Below are 24,399 nucleotides of genomic sequence, written 5' to 3'. Positions count from 1 at the left end.
AAGGAGTGCCCTTGCAGACCAGGTGACATTTTCAAGGAAGCAATCCCAAGGGTCCCAACACAGTTGCTCAGTCGGAAGAGGTGGTGGCTCGTGAGCAGCCCGGTTTATCAAATATTGCATCTTCTAGCGTGTGAAGTCAAACCCTCGCCTTGAAGAGTATCAGAAAGTATTGACAACCAAAAGTGTCCACTTATTATTATTATTTTTAAAAAAAGGTTAGTGCTGTAGTCCTGAGTTAGGTATGAATCCAGGACTTCCTGTTAATTTCAGAAGATCTTCCAGGAGACAGCCGAAAAGGTCTACCTCTTGGGTCCTCCCACATCGGCACTCCCCGCGGGATCTCCTGCGCTAGAATGTGACTCAGCTCTGTTGCCTTCTAAAAATGTGCAACCCTTTTTAGAACAGTTGGTTGCTTCGATCTTTCGGGTTAAACTTGATAGGCTCAATTAGAAAGAGACGGGTTGAATCAGAGACGGGTTTGTTGTTGTTGTTGTTGTTTTTAAAAAAAGGACAGCATTGAGACTGAAAGAGATGGCGAGGCACTCAAAGGTTCCAGTCTATGCATAAAATTCCTCCTGCTTGTCAGGTTTTTGGTATGTGACGCTTGCTTGCTTGGGCTCTTCCAGCGTGTAGCTTCCTTCGTCTTTCTTCTTCATCCGATAGATCAAGAGCATCACCAGGAAAGCTGCGAAGAGGGCCCCAACGACCCCTCCCACAATCACAGCTGCAAAGGGGCAACAGGAAAGGAAAGTTAGCGAGATTTGTATCTGCTTACCTTTTGTATAAAAACAACAAAATTAAAAAAAAATAATTTTAATAATAGTAAAAGCCTGAGGAAGTAAGGAAGGATGGACAGGTGGATGGATGGACAGGTTGGTGGGTGGGTGGGTGGCTCAGGCTCCGTTTTCAGTCGTGATGACCTCCTGCAGCCCTCTGCCAGCGAAAACGGAGCTCACGCCAACCCTAAGCTCCATTTTCGCTGGTAGAGGGTTGTAGGAGGCCATTGCGGCTGAAAACAGAACCCAGGAGCCAATGGTGGAATTCAAAAATGTTTGCTACTGGTTCTTTGGCCGTGGCTTGGTGGGCGTGGCATGGCTTGGTGGGCATGGCTTGGTGGGCATGGCATGGCTTGGTGAGTGTGGCAGGGGAAGGATACTCTAAAATCTCCATTCCTTCCCCACCCCAGGGGAAGGATACTGCAAAATCTCCATTCCCTCCCCACTCCAGGGGAAGGATTCTGCAAAATCTCCATTCCCTCCACACTCCAGGGGAAGGATACTGCAAAATCTCCATTCTCTCCCCACTCCAGGGGAAGGATTCTGCAAAATCTCCATTCCCACCCCACTCCAGGGGAAGGATTCTGCAAAATCTCCATTCCCTCCCCACTCTGGGGCCAGTCAGAGGTGGTATTTACCGGTTCTCTGAACTACACAAAATTTCCGCTACCGGTTCTCCAGAACTGGTCAGAACCTGCCAAATACCACCTCTGCCAGGAGCCCATTTTCACTGGCAGAGCACTCAGTCCACCACAGGCGCCCCCTGACACAAGTGACATCAAGCTGGCCATGCCCACTCCGCCCTCCCAAGGTCAAACACAAGCCTGATGTGGCCCTCAATGAAATCAGGTTTGCCATCCCTGGTATAAGGGTCTTCTACTTGAGCAGGGGGTTGGACTAGAAGACCACCAAAGTCCCTTCCAACTCTTGTTATTCTGTGTATTCTTTCTAACAGCCTTCCAGGGAGATCGGGAGTCTTTTCATGGATTAATGGAGAAGCTTTTAGCTAGCTTTCTACACAATGCCTCTTGAATCTTGATCAGTCTGGCAACTAAGCAATGCAATACAGCAAATTCCTCAAGGCAACATTTTGCCTTTAGCACTCTGGAAAGTCACATCATGCGCTCTGATGCAAGGAAGCCAAAGTCCATTCCATTCCCTCCTTCAAACACGGATTTGAAGCCAGATGGGCAATCTGTAATACTTCTTACCTATGAGCACTTCTTTCCTTTCCAGTATGTTTTTCTGGGGCAGTTGTGCTGCTGAATTCCCAGACTCTATTGTGTTGTCTAAGACTCCTGGTTCCACTTTCTTTTTCAACCCCGGCCCTGTTGCAGGGGTGACCAGAGGCACCACTTCATTGCCGAGCTCGGTCTGAGCTACTTCCTCCTCCTCGTGGATCTCGAAGTCCCCACTGATGGGAACGTCAAGTTCATTCATTGTAACTGTGGAAAGAGTCGTTTCCATGGGTTCTGCCTGGAAGGGAGAGAGAGAGAGAGAGAAAAGAGAATACAGAAAGCAGGGAAATGAAATAATGCATTTTTTTCTCCAGCACTCAGCCAGGTTGATGAGCAAGGTGTCCGCTACCTGGGTTGGCCTGAGATATAGGATGACATACATAGATGGCCTGCAGCATATAAGGATCTGTAGATGGACTCTGGAGTATCCAGGAGTAGGAGGAACAAATGTTTCAACCCTAGGCTGTTTCAACTCTTTTGGGGGATGAAAGAAAAGCCTTGAAGGAGACCCTTAAAAACTCAAAATGAGCACTGCCTGTTAAGCATTCGTCATTTTCTATGGGAAGGAGGAAAAGAGGCAAAATGAAGAAATGGTTGCATCTAAGAAAAAAGAACAAAGTATTCCTCCTTTTGTCATGAGCCTAAATCATCTTTAATTCGGCTATTCTTCTCCTGTAGGAGAAGAATGTTCCTTTCTCCATCTCTCTCTCTCTTTTTCTCTCTCTCTCTGCCTCTCTCTCTCTCACTCAGTCGCTCTCTGTGTATGTCTCTGTCTCTCTCTCTGCCTCTCTCTGTCTCTGTCTGTCTCTGTCTCTGTCTCTGTCTCTGTCTCTCTCTCTCTCTCTCTCTTTCTCTCTCTCTCTCAGCCTCTCTGTCTCTCAGTCTGTGTGTGTGTGTGTGTGTGTCTCTGTCTCTCTCTTTCTCTCTCTCTCTCAGCCTCTCTGTCTCTCAGTCTGTGTGTATGTGTGTGTCTCTCTCTCTCTCTCTCTTTCTCTCTCGGTCTCTCTCTCAGTCTGTGTGTGTGTGTGTCTCTCTCTCTCTCTGTCTCTCACTTTCTCTCTCTCGGTCTCTCTCTCTCTCAGTCTGTGTGTGTGTGTGTGTGTGTCTGTGTGTGTGTCTCTCTCTCTGTCTCTGTCTGTCTCTTTCTTTCTCTCTCTCTGTCTGTCTGTGTGTCTCTGTGTGTCTCTCTGTCTGTCTCTCTCAGTCTCTCTCTGTCTGTCTGTCTCAGTCTCTCTCTCTGTGTCTCTCTGTGTCTTTGTCTCTCTCTGTCTCTCTCTCTCTCTCACACACACACACACACACACCACCCAAAGATTGCATTGCCCAGGGCTATTTAACATGAGAATAAAGTTTCAGCAAGACTACTCTCTCCCCCCCTCCCCGCAAATGAAGCTTTGCACTTTTGATAAAACAGAATGACTTCTTTCTAGTTGGCTTTTCCAGTTTATCTCCACTGGGATGATGGTGAGATACCTGACAGGCAGGTGACCATTTTCACTAGGAACTGTTGTTTTTTTCTTGGTAGAATCAGCTCTGCTGCTTTTAGGGATGCTGGCCAGGAGGGGGAGTAAGAGATCCATCCCTTTTGAACTAGCCCCCCCACCTCCCCACCCGTATTTAGCCATGCCTGTCACAAATTGAGTCTTCAAGATGGGAAAAAAAAGTCTCCTGTGAGTTTGCTTGGGAAAACAGGAGGAAGAGGATGCCTAGATCAGCAGATTGAAATGTCCAGTGGATAAGGGGAAGGAACCTGCTTGGATGGCAGCTTCAGGATAAAGGTAAAGGTTCCCCTTGCACATATGTGCTATTCGTTCTCGACTCTAGGGGGCGGTGCTCATCTCCGTTCCAAAGCCGAAGAGCCAGTGCTGTCCGAAGACATCTCCGTGGTCACGTGGCCGGCATGACTAAATGCCGAAGGAGCACAGAACACTGTTACCTTCCCGCCAAAGGTGGTTCCTATTTTTCTACTTGCGGTTTTTTCTTGCTTTCAAATTTTTAGCTTGGCAGAAGCTTTGACAAGTAACGGGAGAACTGTTATGCGGCGCTAGGGATTCGAACCGCCAAACTGCCAACCTTTCCGATCGACAAGCTCAGCGTCTTAACCACTGAGCCACCACGTCTCTATAACAGGGCTTTATTAAAAAGGCAACTGGGCCTTCTTGGTTTTTTTTTTTCCCTTGCAAACGTTTCGCTGCTCCTCCAAGAAGCTTCTTCAGTTCAGTCAGAATTGAAGAGGTTTCCTGGAGGAGAAGTGAAACATTTTCAAAGGGGGAAAAAATAAGAAAGTCCAGTTGCATTTTGGATGACCGGGACTCTCTGCAGATATTAAGCCAGGGGAGTAAACCCAGTTCCGATTTATCCTTGGCTTGGCACATGGACTTTGGTTGGCACTGGCACTTGGTTCTTGTACTTCATCCTTCACCTCAACCTATTCCCACCTACACACAGCTGGTCCCTGCTTTTGAATATGTTAACAATGGTGAAGAAACGCTACCATTCCCTTTCCTTCTTTTTCTATTCTCCAAAGAGAGAATAGAGTGAGATCAAATTCCTCAGCAATCCTTGTCATATTTGCCACCACCAGACTGTTTAAAAAGGATGCCATATATGGCTGCGATTGAAACAATTCATCCAGGGATGTGCCACATCTATTGGCTGATGTGATTTCCCACCCACCCCTCTTTGTCTCCTTCTTAGAAAACGTCCTAGCTACAGTGCTACGATGTGTAATTGATTGAGGAATTGATTCTCCCATAAGGAAAGGCAATGATAGTCTCTTAGTCTTCAAACTTGGCATCTTTAAGACTTGGGGACTTCAACTCCCAGAATTCTCCAGCCACCACCGACACGAATTCCAGTTCCAGTTCCTGCAACCGTTCTTCATATGTTTTAGTCTCCAGTCCCCTAATCATCTTTGTTGCTCTTCTCTGCACTCTAGAAAGAGTGCAGAGAAGAGCAACAAAGATGATTAGGGGACTGGAGACTAAAACATATGAGGAGCCGTTGCAGGAACTGGGTATGTTTAGCTTAAGAGAAAGAAGGACTAGGGGAGACATGATAGCAGTGTTCCAATATCTCAGGGGTTGCCACAAAGAAGAGGGAGTCAAACTATTCTCCAAGGCACCTGAGGGTAGAACAAGAAGCAGTGGGTGGAAACTAATCAAGGAGAGAAGCAACTTAGAACTGAGGAGAAATTTCCTGACAGTTAGAACAATTAATCCGTGGAACAGCTTGCCTCCAGAAGTTGCGAATGCCCCAACACTGGAAGTCTTTAAGAAGATGTTGGATAGCCATTTGCCTGAAATGGTATAGGGTTTCCTGCCTAGGCAGGGGGTTGGACTAGAAGACCTCCAAGGTCCCTTCCAACTCTACTATTGTATTGTATTGTATTGAATGGCATGAAGCTGGCCATGCCCACCCTGGCCATGCCCATCCCATCCCCCCCAAGGTCAAACACAACCCAGATGTGGTCCTCAATGAAATCGAGTTTGCCAACCCTGACCCAGAGCAATGCTCCTCAATCTGGGCAACTTTTAAGATACGTGGACTTTAACTCCCAGAATTCTCCAGCCAGCATAGAGTTGAACTCTGGGAGTTGAAGTCCACAAGTCTTAAAGTTGCCAAGTTTGGGGGACCCCTGCCTCGGAGGAACTTTGGAGCTGACATCAGGGCTCCTTGAAGAGCTGCGAGATTGGCTAACCAACGTTTTGGGTAATAGACTTTCCAAGCTACAAGTTCAGCATCCCTTTTTCGATTGATACAAGAGTCCCAGAAGTATTTTGTCTCAATGGCTGGGTCTGGAAGCCCCCGTTTTACGTTTCCAACAATGCTCTTCTTGTGGATCACCCTGAGGAAACTGGACATTTTTTTCTCATTAATAAAGGAGAATATTGGTAGCTCAGATTTGTTCAGCTCAGGTGGTTTTCTTGCAAGGGTTTCATTGCCCAAACTAGTTAATATCCTCAATGCTGGTGTAGCGAGGATGATGTTACCTAGTTTGGGTAATGAAATGTTTGCAAGGCAGAGGTGGTATTTAGCCAGTTATGACCGGTTCTAGGGAAATTTTGAGTAGTTCACAGGACCGGCAAATACCACCTCTGGCTGGTTCTGCCCCCATCTATTCTCTGCCTCCCGAGTCCAAGCTGATTGGCGGGGTCTTCTTCTGTTGCCCTACACAGGAGAACAGAGCTGGAAAGCAGGTTAGTGGGATGGGGAGGGAATGAGGATTTTGCAGAATCCTTCCCCCATGAATGGGGAGGGAATGGAGATTTTGCAGTATCCTTCCCCTGCCACGCCCATCAAGTCATGCTCACCAAGCCACGCCATGCCCACAGAACTGGTAGTAAAAAAGTTTGAATCCCACCCCTGCTGCAAAGGGGGTCAACCAAACACCAAAGACCCCTTATTTTTCTCATTACTTTGGCTTGTTCAAGTAGGGCCATCTTCAGACATTTGAGATTGCACTCAACGGAATAGACTGGAGAATCCAAAGATAAATAGGTTGCAATATCGTCTGAAATAGCAGCTGAAGTGAACTAGAATCGGAGTCTTCACAGTTCTGGGCTAATGCCTTCAATAACGCTTCACCAACATTCCCCACTGAATCCCAATGACCTAATAGATCTTGATAAATATATTAACACAGCAACAGCTTTCATTTCATTTAGACACCTCTTGATTTCCCAAACTTTAGCAGTATGAAATCTTGATCTGTTCGCAGCTTCTTCTTTTTTTTTAAAATTCGCGTCATATTCCTTTTTAGCGATACAGTTCATTCAATTGTTTTATATTTTAATTCCTGTTCTAAGTTGCCATGGAGACCACACACACACAGGAATAAGACATTAAAGTATTATCTATTCACGTAAATAACTAAATTTTTAGTCAGGTTAATTACAGGTTTCACCGATGGGGTTCCTGGTTGCTCAGGGGTGTGTGTGTGCGTGTTTGTTTGTGTGTGTTTGTATGTGTGTTTGAAGACCGTAGCAGAAATGGGATTTCTCCAATTAGTTTAATCAATTTTAAAAGTCTGTTTTCTAGTAGGAAGGTAACTTAGGTGTCTTTAGATGCATAATTTAATTCTATATTATGTTTCCTCTCCATGCTAACGAGTGGTATATTTTACAGACTCACAGAGGAAACACAAGTGATTAAATACCAAGGATCTAATTCAAAGCATTCCCAAAGATATCTCTTTGAGCACATCTAGTCAGGATGAGCTAATTATCCTCACACAGTGTTGGTTCTTTTGCTGAAGTAATCTTTATGATTTTCTTGACATCCACATGGAATCTGCCTTCCTGTTGCTGATTTGGTTTCTGGCAATCTGGCTCAGAAAAAAAAAAGGACCTCCTTCATAACTTCTTTTGTAAATCCCAAAGGTGCTTTTTCAAAGGCAACTGGACTTTCTTGGTGTTTCTTTTTCTTTGAAAACCTTTCGCTTCTCATCCAAGGAGCTTCTTCAGTTCTCATCCTTCTTGGATGAGGAGAGAAATGTTTTCAAGGAAAACCAAAGAAAGTCCACGTGCCTTTTGGAAAAGCATCTTTGGGACAACCACGTCCTGGATGATTGAGAATCTCCACAGACATTTTTTGTAAATCATTCTCACAATCTTCCCGCTGATACCATCTTCCTTTAGAACAAAGCCATCATAAAAGAGCAGCGGTGGCGCAGTGGTTAGAGTGCAGTACCGCAGGCTACTTCAGCTGACTGCTAGCTGCAGTTCAGCAGTTCGAATCCCACCAGGCTCAAGGTTGACTCAGCCTTCCATCTTTCTGAGGTGGGTGAAATGAGGACCCAGATTGTTGGGGGCAATAGGTTGACTCTGTAAACCGCTTAGAGAGGGTTGTAAAAGCACTATGAAGCGGTATATAAGTCTAAGTGCTATTGCTATTATCCCTTGGGTTTCTCCATGCAAGCCTCAAAGTCCAGACCTCTGGGTATTCTTGTGGCCATTTCTTGGTATTCCTTCCACCTTCCCTGAATGTTTCTTAACATGTGGTGCTTAGATCTAGACATAATATTCAACGCACAATTTGTCCAATGAAGAACATTGACACATACAAGCCTGATTTGGAAACTATCCCTCTGCACTGGACTGATTTAGCAAATGTGTCACACCGTTGACTCACATTTCACTTGTGATTAGTTTCCAGTTCCTTTTCACAAACGCTATTACTAATCTGCAAAATCAATGGCAACCACTGCAACCCATTCTACACGAGACAGACACCACGTCAATTAAAAAACCAGGATCCACAAACACCAGCTGGCAGTCAAACGCCCCGATCCCAAATCCTTCATCTCTACCCACACCAGCATCGAACAGTACCGGTTCAATTGGAGCAACACAAAACTCATTGGCTACACTACCACCTGCCACGCTTGTGAGTTCATTGAAGACTGGCACTCTACAAGCAATTCCATCAACAGACACATTGACTTACAACGAGCCTACGAACCCCTCAGAATCCAAATCAACTGCACAGTCAGAGGGTTGACCAACCCTCAACCAACTCACATAAATCCCCTGTTGTGTCCCACCAACAGACAGTGGAGCTGGCAGCAGATTCGGACAGTGAGGAGGTTGGGGAGGAACATGGGCCAGTCCTGGAGTCTGGGGAAGGCTCTGATGAGGGCTCTGCATTGGAGGCAGAGATGGGACCATAGTTATCAGCTGCCTTCAAATCGGAGATCAGTGATGCAGAAAAACAGCTGGAGCCTGTTCCGGATGTGCACATGTGCAGAGCTGCCAGGAGAAGGAAACAGTTAAAGAGCAAGGGTCGACTTGGGAGTAAAGGCCACAGGTGGATGGTGAATGGCCCCTCCCATAGGGAATAAAAGAGGAGCGACAGGGGAGTGGAGTTTGCAGGAGACAATTAGTTCATTCCTGCATTCTTGCCAAGTATTGCGGCATCTGAAAGATATCAGTCTGGCCACTCTCCAAGCCTGATAAAGGTGGGTCATTGTGAAGTATCCTGAAAGACTTGGCTGGAGAGGAATTCACTGTCAATTAAATAAAAGGGGTTTATCGGGACGAGGGCTCGGCTTCGTGCTGCTGGGGAAGCCTGGGCCAGAACATCCCCACACACAAGTAGTTCACTTCCCAATGACCTTGACCTGATATAATCTCCTTATCACAAGACTCACTGACGACTCACAGCTGACCCATCACAAGACACACCCACACCTGAAGCCCTTATAAACAGAACACTGACACGGACAGTCCCTAAACTCCACCGAAGATGTTACCTAGCCTGGTAACAAAACATCTGGAAACCAACCCACAAGCTTGGAGGCCGAACCTTTACCTTCACACTATTACTATACCCAGCCTGTACCTCTCCTTCTGTACTACTGCAACTGATGTCTTTTTTCCTAAGTGAATAACTTTATATCCATCTCTGCTAACTTTCAAGCTGTTACTTTCAGCCCACGTCTCCAATCATCCATCTGAATTTTATTTCTCTCTTCTAGGGTAGTAGTAGTAGCACTGTAGTAGCAATCCCACCCAGTGGGATGCCATCTGGAAAATCTGATAATCATCCCCTCAACTTCTTCATTCGAGTCATCTGGGGAAATGCTGGAACTGTAGGAAATTAGGAGCAAAGGCTGTAGCCTCCCTTTATGACCTTACTCTCACTACAGGTAGTCCTCCACATATGGCCATTTATGTTGTTACATTGGTTAAGTGAGTTTTGCCCCATTTTATTATCTTTCTAGCCACCGTTGTTCAGTGAATCGCTGCAATTGTTAGGTAAGTAACACAGTCGTTAAGCGAATCTGGCTTCCCCACTGACTTTGCTTGTCAGAAGGTGGCAAAGGGCGATCACGTGACCCCGGGACACTGCGACCGTCATAAATATGAGCATCTGAATTTTGATCACTTGACCACGGGGATGCTGCAAGGGTCTAAGTGTGAAAAATGGTCATAAGTCACTTTTTTTTCAATGCCGCTGCAACTTGGAACGGTCGCTAAATGAACTGCTGTCAGTTGAGGACTACCTGTAATTATTTCCCCTTCTTTGCATATGCAGACTCCACCCCAAATAACTTTTTTTTTCCAGAGGAACAACCAAACATTGAAGGAACAACGAAGTGATGAACGTTTTTGCTGAAATGGCACTACCAATGTTAAGAGCCATTGCTCCAAAACCAATTGGGCCCAACAGTGTCAAACTGTTTCTAAACAAGGGAAGAGAGGAAGACAGGAAAATGGAAGAAAGGCAGGAAACTAATGATTGGCTGATGACTGATTGATTGATTGACAAACAGGCAGAAAGATCAGAAGGACTCTTATCATCAGCTTATTCCTTATCACTAAGTATTATATCTTATGATTTATGATGAATGTATTTTTACAATGACTATGATCATGATTTAACACGTATTGCTTGTATGTACCAGAGACAAATCCCTTGTATGTCCACACTTGACCAATAAAGAATTCTATTCTATTCTATTCTATTCTATTCTATTCCATTCCATTCCATACTATTCTATTCTATACTTCTATTCTATTTTCTATTCTATACTTCTATTTTCTATTCTATTCTATACTATTTTCTATTCTATACTTATATTTTCTATTCTATTCTATACTTCTATTTTCTATTCTATACTTCTATTTTCTATTCTATTCTATACTTCTATTTTCTATTCTATTCTATACTTATATTTTCTATTCTATTCTATACTTATATTTTCTATTCTATACTTATATTTTTATTCTATACTTATATTTTCTATTTATACTTCTATTTTCTATTCTATTCTATACTTATATTTTCTATTCTATTCTATACTTATATTTTTTATTCTACTCTATACTTATATTTTCTATTCTATACTTATATTTTCTATTCTATTCTATACTATTCTGTTCCATGCTATTCTATTTTCTATTCTATGTTCTATTCTATTCTATTCTATTTTCTATTCTATAATTCTATTCTATACTTCTATTCCTTATCCTATCCTATCTCATCCTATCCTATCGTCTCCGAGGTAGGTTCCTACCTATTCGGTCCAGTTCGGCCAAATAGTTAGTAACTCCGGGGGACATGTGACCGTACTGATTCCATGATCAGCGGCGCCATCTTGATTTTCTGTTCCGCACATGTGCAGAACAGTCTTCATCTCAAAAATGTAATTTTCAATCATTTTTAACGTTGCGCGCATGCGCTGATCATTTCAAATGAAAATGCACACGCGCATGGAACATTTTTTTTTTACTACCGAACCGGTAGGAATGACAGCTGGAACCCACCCCTGTATCCTATCCTATCCTATTCATTAGACCTGAAAGATTATGGCCTTAGATGGGGAACTATGGCCCGTTCACGATTGGGAGTTGAAGTCCACAAGTCATAAGCCGTAGTTCCCCACCTCTGGTTTCGTGCATGCCGAAGCCACCATACTGAGAGAAATCGCCTGACTTGAAATGCTTTCCTAGCTCCAGGTCTACCTGAGCAGCCTCCGTGGGTGTTGTTGTGGGAGGCTGGGGCACTGTGGTAACGTCTGGTTCCTGCAAAGTGCTGAGCTGGGCCGTATCTCTGACCTTTGTCTCACTGGTCGTCCCCAGGGGAGGAGCTGGAATTTCCGTTCTGGCTACAGTCACCGTCGTTGGGGTTTCGAGCATCATCGACTGTGTCACGGCAACAATTGTGATCACAGGCAGCAGGTCCCTCAGGGCAGTGGTTGGTCTAGAGGTAACCGTTGTGGTGGAGGCTGTGGTAGCCATGCTAGAAGCAGTCGTCGTAGTCGTAGCGACTTCGCGGGCTGCCGGGGTTGCCGTAACGCCGACTGCTTTCCAGATGGTGACTGCTGGGGCTTCTGAAATCCTGGGGATGTACAGACCGCTGGTAGCTGAATCAGAAATAACTTCCTCGGTAGGGAGCGGTGCCAAAGGGGTGGCAACTGGTTGCACAGATGTGAGAGGCAAAACAGCCGAGGTGGTAGCACGTAGGATGGGTGAATCCGTGGTGAGCCGCACAACCGTCTTGGGTCCAGGGTCCTGCTTGAAATCTGCAAGAGAGAACAGGAAGCTTCATCTAGAAAAATAACAATATGGGTTGTCCTCAACTCACGACCACTACAATGGAGCCCAACATTTTCGTTGACGCTTGTTAAGTGAGTTTCGCCCCGTTTTATGTCCTCTCTTGCCACACTTGTTAAGTGAATCGCTGCAGTTGATAACTTAGCAACCCGGTGGTTGAGTGAATCGGACTTCCCAGGTTGAATTTGCTCACCAGAAGGGGTCAAAAGATGATCACATGACCTTGGGGGGACAAAGCAACGGTCATAAACATGAACCAGTTGCCAAGCCTCTGAATTTTGATCACAAGGATCATGGGGATGCTGGAAAGGTCGTAACTGTGAAAAATGGCCGTAAGTCCCGTTTTTCAGTGCCGTTGTAACTTTGAACGGTCACTAAATGAACTGTTGTAGTTGAGGACTAGGACTCTAGATCAGGGGTGTCAGACTCGATTTCATTGAGGGCCGCAAAGGAATTATGGGGTCATTAAATGATGGTGATGATTAATATTATTAGTTAGAACAACCACAAGTGAAACAAGATACAACAAAGAGCTATCTTATAAGACGAATTGAGAAAACGATAGACCTCCAGATTGGATTAAGCCATCGTTTCCCCCTATAGCCCACACAGAATTAATGTCTAAGGGTGAAGGGTGCTCGGAGTTGTAGTTTAGAAGAATCTGGAAGGATGCCAGTTTTCTGTTAGATGTACTGGAAAACACTCACCCAATCTACAAGAGATCTGCTCTTCAATTTCTATCTGATGGTGCCCAGCTTTGCTATCCCTTTTGCTTCCACTGAAAAACTCCCATCTCTTTGAAATAATTAAAGTCAACGCATGACTCAAAACAACGCACTGTGAACTGAATGAAAATTAAACTGTGGATATTAGCTGGCAAATCAGAGCATGGCAACTGCTCCAATTTGGTTTTTAATGGGCATTCCTGCTATTTTGGTCAGGAATAAAATACCTGCTTTGATTTTTTTTTCCATGGTTTTTAGAACCAGAGCTGAATAATAGCGCTGCGATTATCTCCTTGCTTCCTCGCAAGTCATTCTTTTCGATGCCGTGCAATTTACCACTTGTTCATCTTTAAGAGATTTATACTCTTGCAACGTTCTTCCTGTGCCATCCCATCCCCCTTAAAAGATGCAAATCTCCATGAATGCATGCAATGTTCTTTTAATCGGTTGAATTCAGTCTGCAGATTCTTCTAAACTACAACTCCCAGCACCCTTCACCCTTAGGCATCCATTCTGTGTGGGAAGGCGGGGAACTATGGCTTAATCCAATCTGGAGGCCTACAGTTTTCCCAATTTGTATTATAAGATGGCTCTTCATTATATCTTGTTTCACCATTGCAGTTGTTATAACTAATAATATTAATCATCATCATCATCATTTAACGACCCCGTAATTCCTTGCAGGGTGGATTTTTTTTTTAAAAAAAATACATTTCAGCAATGAAAATTGTCCTGCGCATGTGCAGAACTGAAAATCAAGATGGCACCACCGTAGGAGAACCTGTTCGGAGGCATGGCAGGCCTGGGTCACTGCCAGTTCCAACGGCCCAGGCCGCCAAGTTACTACCAGTTTGCCCAAACTGGGCTGAACTGGTAGGAACCCACCTCTGGTTTAATGGCCGGATGCTCTTCCTGTCACTAGCATGGAGGGCGAGAATTGCAAAGGACTATTGCGGGTGATAGGAACTCCTCCACTCTACAATATGTGGACCCACAGAATGGAAAGTGGTATCAGATCCAACATCAACACATTCTCGAAGATCTTCGATAGACACGGCCGGGATTTCAGCTTATCGTTGTGGGATTCAAGCAGTGAAAGAGGACATACGCTTCAAAGCTGTGTTCCTTGGCCCTATCTCAGTATGTTTGGGGGAACACAAACATTGGGGAATGGGCTTTCTATAGGTGGCCTCTTTACACATATTGTATCAAAATTCGCACTCCCATTTCTCAAAACCTAGCTTCCTCTGAAATAGGTGTCTCCGTTTTTAAAAACGCTTAGCATTTCTTGAGAACTTTTTCCAGTGAGGCAATGGGGGTGACCAGAGGATTGTGGATTGTTGTGAGGGAACACATGGTGATCTGGGGTGTGAGGGGGGGAGAGGGAAAAAGGGAGCGAGGGAGGGAGGGAGTGGCAGAGAGAGAAAAGGAGAGGGAAAAGGGGAGTGAGGGAGGGAGAGAGTGGCAGAGGGAGAAAAGGAGAGGTAGAGAGGGAGGGATAGGGAGAGAGAGGGAGGGAGGGAGAGGGAGGGAGAGAGAGAGAGAGAGAGAGAGAGAGAGAGAGAGGAATCTGTCCATCATTCTACTGATCTCTGAAAGAATGAGCACACCATGAAAGGTAAGGCACTAGTCAGGTTTTCAGACTGCATTAAACCATGGTATGAACTAGGTTTGCCCATTGCATGAACCATGAGCAGTTAGCTGACTTCACATCACATCCAAAAGCAAAATCACAGTAAGTAATCATTGTTGGCTTAGCATAATATGTAAATCGCATCTATTTCACATCCACTTGATATCCAAAGAAAGTGCCAGGAAATCCACACACACACACCCTTCAGAACTTTCCTGAAACTTTCTTCTCCTATTAAAAAAAAGAACAATTGTTTTCCTCTCAAGTGGAAGCTGACTATCCAAGTCTACACAACACACACACACACACACACACACACAGAGAGAGAGAGAGAGAGAGAGAGAGAGAGAGAGAGAGAGAATTAAAAATTCAATCCAAAAGCAATTTCTGCCTTTCCATCTAGTCTATTAATCGGACAATCAAAGCCACAACTGGTGTGATATATTCTTTCCTGGCATGACGTATTTTTTTCCATTTTACTTCCATACTCACATCCAGAGCCAGATCCCGAATAGAAGTCCTCCATTTCCTCTAGTTCTTCATCTTCAAAGGAGTCATTGTCTCCTGAGCCCTCCATGTCAATGGGTCGTTCGAAATTTTCATTCCGCCACTGTTGAGCCTAGAGGATGAAAAGGGCCGACAAATAAATACATTATTCATGCAGCAACAACTTTCTATAAAGGTAAAGGTTCCCCTCGCACATATGTGCTAATCGTTCCCGACTCTAGGGGGCGGTGCTCATCTCCATTACAAAGCGAAGAGCCAGCGTTGTCCGAAGACGTCTCTGTGGTCATGACTAAATGCCAAAGGCGCACGGAACGCTGTTACCTTCCCCCCAAAAGTGGTTTCTATTTTTCCGCTGGCACTTTTACATGCTTTCAAACTGCTAGGTTGGCAGAAGCTGGGACAAGTACGGGAGCTCACTCTGGTGCTAGGGATTCGAACTGCCGAACTGCTGATCTTTCTGATCGACAAGCTCAGTGCCTTAGCCACTGAGCCACCACTTCCCTTTCTATAGAGCAGCCTTGTTTGAAGCCTATATGAAGAGCCACCATGGGCCTCATGGGCTATAGATCACTTGTCCAGGACTGCATTACTTCTTCTCCTGGGAACCGAAGATTCTTTCTCTTGCCTTCCTCTCTACTTACTAGACTGCAAAGCTCATAAATCCCAGTTTTCTTTGGCAATGAAGGATAATTACCTTCAGTGCAAATTTCATGAAATCAACGCATACCGTTCACCAAAGTCAAGCATCTTGTAAAAGACCGCTCATCTCGGTGTCATTTATTATATATTTCCCCCTTGAAGAAAAAGGGATAAAAATAGATGGAAAACACACCAGGAACTCGTAGTTGTTCATGCAAGGTTCATTCACACTTAGGCAAGAAAAACCAAAAGTATACATATAGACTGGGTGAAACCAGGATTAATAGCAGTAATGTGAGAGGGATCTTGGGAGTTTTAGGGGGCAACCAATTAAATAAGAGCCAACAGCAGCCAAAGAAGCCAATTCAATCCTAAATTGCATTAACAGAGGGATATAATCAAGATCAAATAAGCTATTCATACCATTCTATAAAGCCTTAGTAAGACCACACCTAGAATACTGCATCCAGTTTTGGCCACCACACTATAAAAAAGATGTTGAGACTCTAGAAAAAGTGCAGAGAAGAGCAATCAAGATGATGAGGGGAACTGGAGGCTAAAACATACGATGAACAATTGCAGGAACTGGGCATGGCTAGTCTAGTGAAGAGAAGGACCAGGGGAGACATGATATAAGTCTTCCAATATTTGAGGGACTGCCTCAGAGAGGAAGGGGTCAAGCTATTTTCCAAAGCACCTGAAGGCCAGACAAGGAATCATGGATGGAAACTGAACAAGGAGAGTTTCAACCTGGAGAAATTCTGACAGTGGGAACAATCAACCCATGCAACAGAAGTCGCCTTCAGAACTTGTGGGAGCTTCATCACTGAAGGCTTTCAAGAAGAGAATGGACTGCCATCTGTCAGAAATGGTGTGGGGGGCTGCTTGGGCAGGGGGTTAGATTAGATGACCTACAAGGTCCCTTCCAACTCTGTTAATCTGTATTTTCTAAGATGTGGTGGCTATTTTTTTCTGTTTTTAGAACTCAGCTGAAAACATATTTTTTAAAAGCTAATAAAAAAACTGGAAAGCATATTATAGTTAACTTAGCAGATTTAACAGTGCAGAACTATTTATTACAGTGTTTCTCAACAGTGGTGACTTTTAAAAATGTGTGGACTTCAGTTCCCAGAATTCCCCAACCAGCAATTCCGGGAGTTGTAGTCCATACCTCTTAAAATGGCCAAGGTTGAGAAACATGGATTTAGAAATCGCTTTGATGGGACTCCAGGCTCTTGCAGATTTGCATTAGCAGAACATACCTTTGTCCTTATAAAGCACCACATTTTTGTCAAACTCCCCCTCATCCAATGCCACATATTTTAGTATCAGTAGTGGAGGGTTTTGTTTTTTTCTTGGAAGAGAATCCACGGATCAAGGAAGAGAAACAGCAACTTATATTCATTTAAAAATGAATCTATGCAGTTCTTCGCTGGACAAGTTTGACAAAAGCAGAAATGCTACAAGCAATTTTTGCTAGCTTAGCAGAAAAATAAAACCTCTGGAATTTGGAAAGCAGCCCTTAATAGAAATCAAGTGAATTCTGCAAGCATCCCCAGCTGAACGTCGTTGCATCAACAACTGCCTTGCATAAACCCCAGTGCTGTAATGGTTAATGTGTTATTGGAACTGGGAAGACCCTGCGTCTCTATTTACCATAAGTCACAAAAGCTCACTAGACCAGAGGTCCCCACCTCCCCAGGCCGGGGATCGGCACCGGTCTGCACTTCCCAAGGAACCAATGTCAGGGTAGCCTTCTCAAATTTTGAACCTATAAACAGCAATGGCATCTAGATTTAAATACTGCCCCATAGCACTTTACCGCACTCTCTGGGAGGTTTGCGATGTACATATTATTTACATGTTGCCCCCAACAATCTGGGTCTTCATTTTACCGACCTCAGAAGGATGGAAGGCTGAGTCAACCTTGAGCCCCATCAGGATCAAACTGCAGGCTGTGGGCAGGGTTTGCCTGAAATACTGCACTTTCAACTGTGCTGCCAGGGCTTCCGATTATGTCCCATCAGTACTGAATATTTGTTATGCTCATTGGGGCAGGCAGAAAGCAGAGTCACAAATATTTGGAGACCACTGCGCTGTTGAAGGCTACTTGGGCCATATGGGAAATTCCGTCATAAGTGATGCAAACTCCAATAAAAGGGGAAGAGAGTGTAATCCTGAAGAAGTGTTGAAAACGCACAAGCAGGAAATACATCCCTAGGCTGTCAAAATTTAGAGAGTTACCCAGCACCATTTTAAGCGCTGATGTATTGTATCGTTGCTATCTCGCATTTCAAAGCTGGGACTCGTTTCTCAGCAACCGTACCTGTAATTTTACTAAGCCACAACAGCCGACGAACCGTGGAATTGGGTCTCTGACTTTATCCTTATTTGAACTTCAATGGCATTGGGATTTTGCCACTAAATGATTCAAAGGGAAAAAAATGAAAAGTCCACCAGTGCCAAGAAGTCGGTCCAATGTCCAGTCATCCTTCTAACAATCTCACCTGGCCATCAACCAGGAAAACTGGTTAGGCTGGCAGACACCGTAGCCCCCAATCATACTGAAATATTGATGGTTTGCAGGATTATAAACAGGAAGATGCCAAGGTTGCACTGTTCAAAGGAAAGGAAAGGCAAGGAGACAAGAGAAGGTTGGCTCTTATAGATTCTCTAGGGCAATGTTTTGGAAACGTGGCAACCTGAAGATGCGTGGGCTTCAACTCAGCATGCTGGCTGGGGAATTCTGGGAATTGAAGTCCACACACCATAAAGTTGCCAAGTTTCAAAAAGACTGCTCTAGAGTCTATGACACGGGTGGCTAACCTTTTCCTGATCAAGTGCTCAAAGCGTGCACACACCCAAATCCCCAAAATGCGATGCTTGCACACACACCTCTGTGCATGAGCACGCCCCTTGCACACACCCTGCCCCCACATATGTGCACGTGACTCCCAGCATATCCATGCTCCCTGTGCATGTGTGTGCACCCTGGCCCACATCCCACCCTGCATGCATGCGCGGCAGAGACCTGAAGACCAGTTGGCTGGCTGGAGGTGTGCATGTATGTGCGATGGAGCTCAACTGGGGCAACGGCTCGTGTGCCATCAGAGAGGGCGTTGCATGGCACCTCTGACATGTGTGCCATAGGTTCCCCATCATGGGCCTATGAGAAATCACTGCCTATTTTAAAAACAGGTCCTCTAGAATACCATGTAAACGATTATAAATTCACCCAATCTGTTCTTCCTGTTTATTCCTTGGAGCAAAACATGTTTTGTTTTATAAATCGCATAGCTTCACCATCAGGCATACTAAGAAGCCGTCCTTCCTATCAAATGATGTGTTTAGTCTTTATATACTCAATAAATAATCAGCGGGTGAGACATTACCCAAGTCTGTGTCTTTTCCCTTTCCTGCTGAATTCTGACATCACTTTTTGTATTTATAATGCAGTTTCCTGGCAAGAGGTCTCCAAGGTTTCAGGCTGAATTTTGGGGAGCTTTTGTTGGAGAGGTCAAACCCCGTATGCATACACAAAAACTCCGTCCTCACTTTTCAAAGCAGAGGTGGGCAATTTTTCAAAGGTCATTTGCCAAAACTATTGTGGACCATTTTCTGGTCTGTGCACACAATTCTTATTAGGAGAGTTTTCAGCAATAAGGCAGGAATGAGGATCAGGACCTAGAATGAGTTTGAGAGTTGGCGAAATGTATCTAACCATCTATCAATGACACTGTCATTGGTGGCTGGTTTTCCACTGGCAGGTAACCGCTGGCAAGTGGAAACGTATCGGTTGTTTTTGGACTATTTATGGAAGTTAGCCAAGTTCAGGACATTTTTCCATTATTTTTCCTCTCGAACCTTTTTGCTAGATGGCATGAGAAAGACTAGAGATAACTAATCTACTGCTAGTGCAGATAAAAATAAATAGGGTAGAATAGATTAGATTAGAATAGAAAACATGGAATGGAAGGGAATGGAAGGGAATGGAAGGGAAGGGAAGGGAAGGGAAGAGAAGAGAAGGGAAGGGAAGAGAAGAGAAGAGAAGAGAAGAGAAGAGAAGAGAAGAGAAGAGAAGAGAATTCTTTATTGGCCAAGTGTGGTTGGACACACAAGGAATTTGTCTTTGTTGCATATGCTCTCAGTGAACATAAAGAAAAATAAAATAGAATACATTCATCAAGAATCTTAAGATACAACATATAGTGATAGTCATAAGTTACTAATAAGCAATCAAATAATACTAGGAAACCAACTGAACAATATAAAGTGTACATTTACTGTATACTGTTCTATTTTTATATCTATTTTTAAACCAAATATCTATTTTTAATTATTTTAATATATTTAATATTTAAAATATTAAATATTTGTATTAAATATATATTTTCTAACAAGATATTATGACAGATGTAACATGAAATGATAGAGTTGCATCTTGTTCACCTGTAGCCTTAACAAAATAGTTTTCTTCTCAAAGAAGATCACACAAACCTTGCTATCATTTTACAGGGTTACAGTACCCCAAACTTTACAGGTTTCTGGTCTAAGTAGACATTGAGGGGTGGAGAAGACAGTGAAATCTCCAGCAAGGTGTTTAAGGCAATATTTTCAGCATTTTTTATTTTGGAAAAGCCTAACTATTTATTTACATAGCTGCTCATCTCACATTTTGGACTCTGGGTGGTAAAATTGGATTAAAACCAACAAAAGCAACAAGTAATAACAATAATAACATAATAAGCTAATGGTATCCAGAACAATCTGACCTAGTCCATGCAAAACAAATCATATAAATCACTTGATCGGCTTAAAGGTAAAGGTTCCCCTCACACACATGTGCTAGTCGTTCCCAACTCTAGGGGGCGGTGCTCATCTCCGTTTCAAAGTCGAAGAGCCAGCGCTGTCCGAAGACATCTCGGTCATGTGGCCGGCATGATTAAACGCCAAAGGTTCATGGAACACTGTTACCTTCCCACACAGGTGGTTCTTATTTTACTACTTGCATTTTGTACATGCTTTCGAACTGCTAGATTGGCAGAAGCTGGGACACGTAAACGGAGCTCACTCCATTATGCGGTGCTAGGGATTCGAACCACCGAACTGCCGACCTTTCTGATCAACAAGCTCAGCATCAGCCTACAGAGATATCTTTCATAGCAAAGAAATGTATTTGGCTAGCTAGAAAAGTTATTCATATAATTTTAAAAAATAGCTATCTACTCGATATGGGGTAGGATAGTTTTTTCCCCCATTTCAGTATATTTCTTGATCAAAATGAGCAACTCCGAACTTTTCTCCAGCTCCCAGGCTTTCAAGAATCACCAGCTCCCAGCTTTCCATAATCTGGTTTCCTAAAGGTATGTTGAATGACAGCTCCCATCACTTTTAATTGACCATAATAAAAAGGCTTATTTATAGGCAAACACATTTGGAGTGAACCAATTTGAGAAAGGATGGGTTAAGGATGGGATATGCTTTTCTAAGAACTGGTCCTGGATGGATCCATCTCGACCCAGGTTCACTGCAGACCTGTGGAAATAAACGGTAAATTCCATGGGGGTTTACTAAGGGTTACATCCAGCCCCTAGTAATTTTGCAAAGGAAAAGAAAGATGTCGTTCTGATCACGCTTTATAAGGAACCAAACTAAGCAGGGTTTTATTTTATATGCTAATGTAACAAAACCCAGACAAGTCTGATCAGGATATATTGATAAAAGTAGACTATAAAACCCAGTTAAGAACTGAAGGATCCTGCTGGGATAACTATCCAAACAGACATTGACATGACAACAGTAACCATAGTAACTGTTTCCTCCATCATAATGGCTGTGCTCTCCGTCTCTCTTTCTGAGCTTCAGAAGAAGGCGAGGACATTGAGATGAAGGAACACCATTTGGAAGTCAAAGATACTCTCCAACTCTTTGACGTCAACTGTGTGTGACCCAAGCCATCCTACTTCAAGTTCTTTCAAGTGTCAGCTCTGGCTGGTTTCCCTTTGATGGAATAGAAATACCTCCAAGGGAGGGTAGCGTTTAAATAGCAACAGTGCAATCAAATGAATATTTGAAAAGCAAAATGAAACGGTACCCCTCATAGCTTAAAAAACTGACAGCGGTTCAATCCAGATCCTTGTATATTTTGCCAACACAGATTGTATATTCTGGGAGTATCTGTTCCACTCCTTCCTAGCTTCTAGCTATGTTAAGAAAATATGGTACCCCAACATCCTATGCATTAGAGTGCTTCCCAGACCCCAAATATCCTACATAAGAACAAGTGTTCTTGTTTGTGAGCTGTTTGTGAGCTGTATATTAACTGTCTAATTTGCTAGACATTTTTATACTGTCTTCTGGGTCATTCTGTTATTGTTTTCGGTTATTAGACTCATCATCCAATAAGACACACATGGTTTTTGCATGACAAGAGGACAATTACTATTTTCAGAAGAAAATCCTCCCTGAAAATCTCAATAGCAGAAAAATAAAATACAAAATTCACCCAAGATTTAGGAATTCAGAAAAAAAAAACAGCTCTTACTCCTTAGGGTGCCCCTTTATTGGCATAACCTTTTTGTTAGTGTTGAAATTGTGAAACACACACTTCAAAGTAAAACAGATTAGGTGCAGGTATAAGGATATACGAAAGATTAATTGAAATCAAATTAATTTTCTTAATTTAATTTTGCTAATAATTAAATATATCAAGGTCAAACCAGTAAAAAATCATTTGCTTTGTCTCTGCGTGTTGTGACAGCAAACTCAGCTGTTTAAGCAAACTAGTTATATTTCAATAGATTGTTTGCACTCAAAGACCACCGATGTTAAGAATTTCACGTGTGGCTGAAATGGACAGTCTCACGAAAGAGCTAAAAGATAAAGAGGAATCCGAATATTACTCATTATGGGACTTATGGTATAATTGGCTAGAGAAAAAAGGAAAAGAAGTAGGAAAGCAATAAAGAGAAGAAGAAAGATCAAGAAACTACAAAACAAATACAAAACCAGAGAATGAATAAGAGGCGGAATTACAAAATAGACTGTAGACAAAAATAGCAGGAAATAAGAGACATAAGATGACTTAAATGTATATAAAGGTTGTTATATATGGAACTGATAGAAAAGATATAAGAAACAAAGTGTGTGTGTATGTGTGTGTGTGTATGATTTACATGTACAGACAAAGGAAACACAATGGATATGTAAAAGAAGTATAATGTGTTGCAAAGATGTTATTTAAAAAAAAAACTTAAAAAAATAATTTCATATAGGACCAAAATAATTTCATTAATTCTCCTTCCAAGGGCAACAATTGGAAGGAAGGTGTTTTTTTTTAAATACCAACGTAGTGGTCCTTAGCCCACAATCACAAACACACTCAATTTATGAGTGTTACCAGTTGGCGATCCTGGTGTGTTGATCCCAAACAAGCCAGGATTTGTAAACTAACCTCAAATCCAAGTTTGTGTCTCTACAATAAATGAGGCAAAAAGCAAACGTCCTCACTTCAGTTTGCATGCTAACCAAATCAATCTAGATTTGCTGAGCTCTGCTGCTAGGGAAGGAACGAAATGATTTTCTACCAGCAGAAACAAAGCAGAAATTCAACAGCAAAAAAAAAAAAAAAGTTATAATCAGGAGTATGTGTGGGACTATTATTTTTTAACGAAATAGACTCAACCTGCTACTTTAAACTTCCGTTAAGCTTAACATCTCATTTCCCTCAATTCCCCAAGCCTACCAAAATCCTTCTATGACATCATTGCTTTGGGGCAAAAAAATACCCCTAATTGATCTTGGACAACGAAAAAGTTATCAACCCTTCTCAGGTGATGAAAGCAATTGGTCTAAAAAGGGTATCTTTTTTAAAAAAGAAAGAGAGAGAGAGAGAAGAACTGGGAAAAACAAGTTATTAGAAAAGCAGCTTTTAAACCGAGATATAAATAAAATGGATATAAATAGACGGAATGTGTCCGTATGCTCGGGATTTATTCAGGCAGAATATAAAATGCTCATCACATGCCTCTTAGCCACAAGCTATTTCCAAACTGGCTCAGTTCTGTCTTCGGGGAAGAGATGTAAAAACACTCTTCCCCTCCCCTCCCTTCTCCTCCCCTCCTCTCCCCTCCCTTCCCAGCTTTAAAGCTGGACCGGGCATTCGAAGTAAAGCTCTCAGCTCTTGGCATAAATTGCATCAGTCTGATTTGAGATTTATTCCTCGCTCTGAGATTGGAATGCTGGATTACCAGGAGCAATTCATTTCCCGGGGGATCTCATTTTGTGTCTGCCCTTTCTTTAAAAAAAATTTTTTTAAAAAAAACCAAACTAATAATAATAAAATGCCCTTCACCCTGCCTATATTTACACTAAGAATTCCACTTTCAAAAAAAACAACAACACACCCCATGCTGCTAGTTGGCGGTAGATGTTTGCGCAGGAATCCTGCGCTATTTATTTTAACAAGGTAAGCCCCACCTTTTGATTGAAGCCATTACCAGGGCAAATTGCAATCAATTAAAAGAAAATGAGAATCCAGGGGTTTTTTGTTTGACCAAGCAGCTGATCCTCGGCAGATCAACTAATGAAACTTTTCCTTCTTCCTCTGCTTCCATTCGTTCCATTATCTTCTGTCTGGCGGACAATACCTGCATTCGTTTCAGGACTTCTGAAGCGAGGAGAATGGAGCTGAGCCTGATCTCACGCTGATGATTGCTCTCAAAAATTAGCCTGTGCCGTGACTGTTAACCAACTTGCAAGGGCAAGCACACAATTGTGAGAGCCAGTGATCTTGGAGATGATGTGTTTGCGCATGGAGCGCAA

The 24,399-nt window shown here is 43.1% G+C and overlaps 1 protein-coding gene across 3 annotated transcripts in view; it reads right to left on the bottom strand.

Moving 5' to 3' along the window:
- Nucleotides 1-542: 542 nt before the first annotated feature.
- The window catches only part of SDC3 (syndecan 3), an 86,394-nt gene continuing 62,537 nt past the window's right edge, over nucleotides 543-24,399 (bottom strand). For all 3 annotated transcript variants that reach the window (XM_081962715.1, XM_081962716.1, XM_081962717.1), the window contains exons 2-5: nucleotides 14,923-15,049; nucleotides 11,482-12,041; nucleotides 1,988-2,252; nucleotides 543-724 (exon numbers count right to left, since the gene is read on the bottom strand). In XM_081962715.1, the coding sequence (XP_081818841.1) occupies nucleotides 558-724; nucleotides 1,988-2,252; nucleotides 11,482-12,041; nucleotides 14,923-15,049 (1,119 nt within the window). In that variant the 3' untranslated portion in view covers nucleotides 543-557. The remainder of the gene's footprint in view (nucleotides 725-1,987; nucleotides 2,253-11,481; nucleotides 12,042-14,922; nucleotides 15,050-24,399) is intronic.

This window comes from Natrix helvetica, assembly GCF_964273705.1.
Source record: "Natrix helvetica genome assembly, chromosome: 9".
Taxonomy (NCBI): domain Eukaryota; kingdom Metazoa; phylum Chordata; class Lepidosauria; order Squamata; family Natricidae; genus Natrix; species Natrix helvetica.
The sequence above is the reverse complement of the archived record's forward strand: the minus strand, read 5'-3'. Positions and strand labels throughout refer to the sequence as shown.